The following is a 4,000-nucleotide window of genomic DNA, read 5'->3' on the forward strand; positions in this document are numbered from 1 at the left end:
GTACACCCACCACTGGTCAGGCCTTACCACTATCTTCTACCTTCCACAGCTCACCTAGTCTCCTCTTCCAGGGAGCCCTCCTAGACTGAATCAGCACTGCCTCTATTGATGAAGCTCTTCCTGCAAGTCAGATGGTCCCAAGGTACCAGAGGCCCTACCTGGGATATGGGTGCTCCTAGGGATGGTTCCACAATATGAAAAAATGATGAGGCTGGGATTTGGCCTAGGTCGGGGGTTGCCTAGAGCCGAAGTCCCTACTCCAGGGTTTATGGTCTAAATGAGATCAAGCACCCAGAGGTGAAATGCAAAACTCCTGGGTACGAGCCAAGCCCTTGCCTGCCTGGGGCCTTTCCAGATGTGCTCCCTCCGCACAAACGCCTCCTCCCCTTGCTCTCCACCACTGGCCTTTTCTCTGTTTGCACACAGATGCTTCATAACACCTCTTTCAAGAAGCCTTCTCTGACTACCTCCTAAATTAAATCAAGGTCTCCTATATGAGTATCGTCTTTAGCCCTGCCCACTGCCATCACAGCTGTGACTGTCATGCGGCCTGGGACACAGCAAACCAGCAATTCAAAATCAAGGAGACAGATGTGAACCGAAGTGTTTATTGCAGAAATCTGGCCAACACTTCAACTGGGTGGCCCAGATTCAGGCTGGGCTGGGCAGGTGACACGGGAAAGGGTAGAAGACGTATGTCTAGGCCCAGGACCTCAGAGCTGCGAGAGGATGTTGGGGGCCAGGCTGCAAGTGAGACCTGTGCCATCTGGCTCCACATTCAGGGACTTCACTACACCATCATCTATCACCATGGAGAACCTGCCAGAAAGAGGGCAGGGCCAGTTACAACAGCCTAAGCCTGGAGGCTGGGAATAGAGAGGGAGGGTGGCAGGGGAAGCCCGTGGAGGACCCTCCCACTTTTACCTCTTGAGCCGTCGATTCCCAAAGAGGGACACCAAAGAATCATCTAGCAACAAATCTGTCTCCTAAGAAGAGAGAGGTAAGAAAAAGAGTCAGGAACCTCCAGAACAAGCCAACCCCCCCCCCAGCTGCTCCCCACATTGGCCATGTCCTTCCAAATTCCTGCTTCCAAGGCCTGGAACAGGGGTCATCCTGTAGGGCGGGGGCTAGGGGTTACACGCACCTTCCCGAAGGCCCCAGTGGGGTCAGCCAGGAGCCGAACCTAAAGAAAAAGTAAAAGTCACCAGAAAAATCTCCTGCCTGGCCCCTGATGCCCTGCAGGACACCCACACCTTACCTTGCCTTCTGCGTTGTGGGCTCGTCCCCACTCCTCAGTCACAAAGACATCGTTAACACTCAGACATGCCACCACCTGGGCCCCCTTGGCCTTCAGAGCACCAGCCTGCTCCACAAACCCTGGCAGGTGGGTCTGCGGAGGGGAAACAAAGACTCAGCAAAGGGACAAGTGCCTCTAGTCTTCGGGCTACTCACTCTACCTCCGGGCCTTCCTCACCGCCCTGCTCCCACACCTTTCATCAGACACGAGAACTGCCCAAGCCACAGTTCCTTTCTGCCCTGGTCACTGGGGAGCTGGGATCCATACTTAAGATGTCTGGGGTCAAGGCCACAAACTTCCCACAGGCACAGTTATGTCTTATTTACCCAAATACCTTCCAGAGTGCCTGTCACTCAGCAGGGTCAACAAGAGGTGCTGGATTTCATTTCTCCTACGTTCTGAACACTGTGATAAGCTTTTTAGCTGTCACATCACCTGCAACCATTGTTGCAAGTGGCCTCGGGACAACATGAGGGACTCATGAACCATGCACCCAAGACCCCAGAGGGCAGGACCTCACCTTGGAACAACCGGGGGTAAAGGCCCCAGGGACTCCAAACAGCACGCCCTTCTTGCCCTTGAACAGCTCTGCCAGGTTCACCTTGTTCCCAGGCTGCCCTTCGAACACCACCACGGATGGGATGGCATCTCCCACCTGGAGGGAAGGACTCACGGTAAGCGTCGGGGAGTGGGAGACAGGTAGGGAGGCCAGGGAAGGACAGCAAACCCAGGGCTCAGAAGACAGAGAGCCTGGAAGCCACAGCTGGGGGAGCCAGGGTTGACACATGGCAGGAAGCCCAAACCTGTCAGACTTTCCAGATGTCCCTCCCTGTCACCCTCCCTTCTCCTCCCACTGCCTAGTTACCCCACATCCTCCAAGTTTCAAAGTGGCCTTATTTCTCTTTGAGGGCCTGTTAGTGGCAACAGAAAAAGGGAGAGGCCTTCCTGGAGTTGCAAGGAGTTGAGTAAACGGGTTGTGTAAGTTACAGGAAAGAAGTGGGATAACTGGGCAGAAGGGGGAGGGGCGGGTGGGGGAGCCCTGACCAACCCAGGGAGGGGATCCTGGCCAGGTCTGTAACCCACCCCCCAAATGAGAAAAAGGTAGGACAGCAGAAAGTGGGTAAGCTTTTTGGCAGGAGTGCAGGTCCCTACATTTGGGAGGTACAGAGGAAGGAATCTCTCAAAGGGGAAGGAGCAGTCTCCCTGGGAGTGTATGAGGGCTTCATGGGCAGGAGGGAAACAAAAGGGAGGGGAAGTCAGGGGTTGGGGGTAGGTTGCAGGGGAGAGAGGAGATCTCAGAATAGTTGGGATGGGGGCAGGGTTTAGTTCTAAGGAGCTAGGGGTGATTCAAGATGAGAGGAACAAGCAGGTGAAGCCGGGAATCAGCTGTGTCTGGAGGGGAATGAGGGGGACTCAGCAGGGGCCCTAAGACAACGCGTTTCAGAAGACAGTGTGAGAGTGATGCCCAATAACCAGACAAAGCATGCAGGAGGGTAGAGAGGGGTCTATGTATGGGGATTGAAAGGGACGCTGGGGCAAAGGAGGGCCCAGAAGGTGGGGGAGGCCATGGAATTCTATTGCCTGAAAATGGTGGAGACACATTACAGGGTCGCAAAGTCAATGTGGAAGAAAAGGCTGAAAAGTCTCAGGAGATGGTGCACCAAGCCCTTAAAACTGGCGAGAACGGTGGGGCAGCCACGGGGTTTGTGGCGGAGATGGTGGGGGGGACAGAGGACGGGAAGGAGTCTCTAGGGCAACAGAGACAGGACAGCAGGGTAGGAAAAGAGGGAGGCCAGCAGGGTTTGGGGCTGGGGGCCACTGCCTTCAGCGGGACGGAGGGCCTTGAAGAGATGGAAGGGAGAAGGAAGAGGGGGTCAGTCCCAGCCGGACTGGGCCAACGGTCACCTTGATCGGGGCCATAGCGACAGCGGTGCTTTTGATACCGCGGGCTCTGCCAAGCGTCCACTCTAGACCTGCTTCCAGGCACCCTCTTCCTCCCACCGCTGCTGCACGACGCCCGACAGCCACCCGAGAGAGTATCGAGCCCGATAGGTGGTTCAGGATGCACACGCCCGTCATCCCCACGCCAGACTCTGAGGCCACAACCTCCCAGGCCCCGCCTCCGCCTCCGCCTCGGCTCCCGCCTCAGGGCTGCCGCAAGAGGGAGGGCCTGCACTGCAGTGCCGCAACAGGAGCTCGCCAACCACAGGGCCTCAGCGGACTGCGGGGGCGGGCCACAACCACAGCGTCGGCGTAGGCGGTACGCCAGGGGCGGGGCTTGCATAATAATAGGCTTATTTGCATCAGGGGCTGTGCAAGTGGACCGAGCTTTCGACTGCCGCGCATCTTATTTGCATACAAGGATAGAGTGCCGCCGCTTTAAAGGACCTAATTCACGGATTGGAGCGGCGTTTCTGTCCCTCACCGAATGCCAGGGGCAGGTGACGACTGTTTTAGGCGCCTGCCTAGAAAACACTATTATTTTGCAGTCAACGAAGGCCCCTGCATTGCGGCTTTCTTACATATGGTTTTCACTGTACATGATTTGTAGCGCGCGGAGGTTTGGAGATAAAACCAACTGGGCCTGCATGGTAGCAACCTCCTGCCGGACGCTGCCGGTAGCAACGCACAATCCGACCTGGCCTTCGCGATACCTCAGATCCCGCGAGCACCGGAAGTTCCTGCAAGTTGGCCGCTTCCGCT

At 56.4% G+C, this 4,000-nt stretch overlaps 1 protein-coding gene across 1 annotated transcript; it reads right to left on the reverse strand.

Annotated features, from left to right (window-relative positions):
- Positions 1–594: 594 nt before the first annotated feature.
- PRDX5 (peroxiredoxin 5) lies at positions 595–3,436 on the reverse strand. Its single transcript, XM_024574164.4, has 6 exons — positions 3,203–3,436; positions 1,818–1,952; positions 1,259–1,390; positions 1,145–1,183; positions 925–986; positions 595–819 (listed from the first exon to the last, which is right to left on the reverse strand). The coding sequence occupies exons 1-6, from the start codon at positions 3,374–3,376 to the stop codon at positions 714–716; spliced, it is 648 nt and encodes a 215-aa protein (XP_024429932.1). The 5' UTR covers positions 3,377–3,436; the 3' UTR covers positions 595–713.
- Between the last annotated feature and the right edge of the window lie 564 nt (positions 3,437–4,000).

This window comes from Desmodus rotundus, chromosome 5, assembly GCF_022682495.2.
Source record: "Desmodus rotundus isolate HL8 chromosome 5, HLdesRot8A.1, whole genome shotgun sequence".
NCBI classification, from domain to species: domain Eukaryota; kingdom Metazoa; phylum Chordata; class Mammalia; order Chiroptera; family Phyllostomidae; genus Desmodus; species Desmodus rotundus.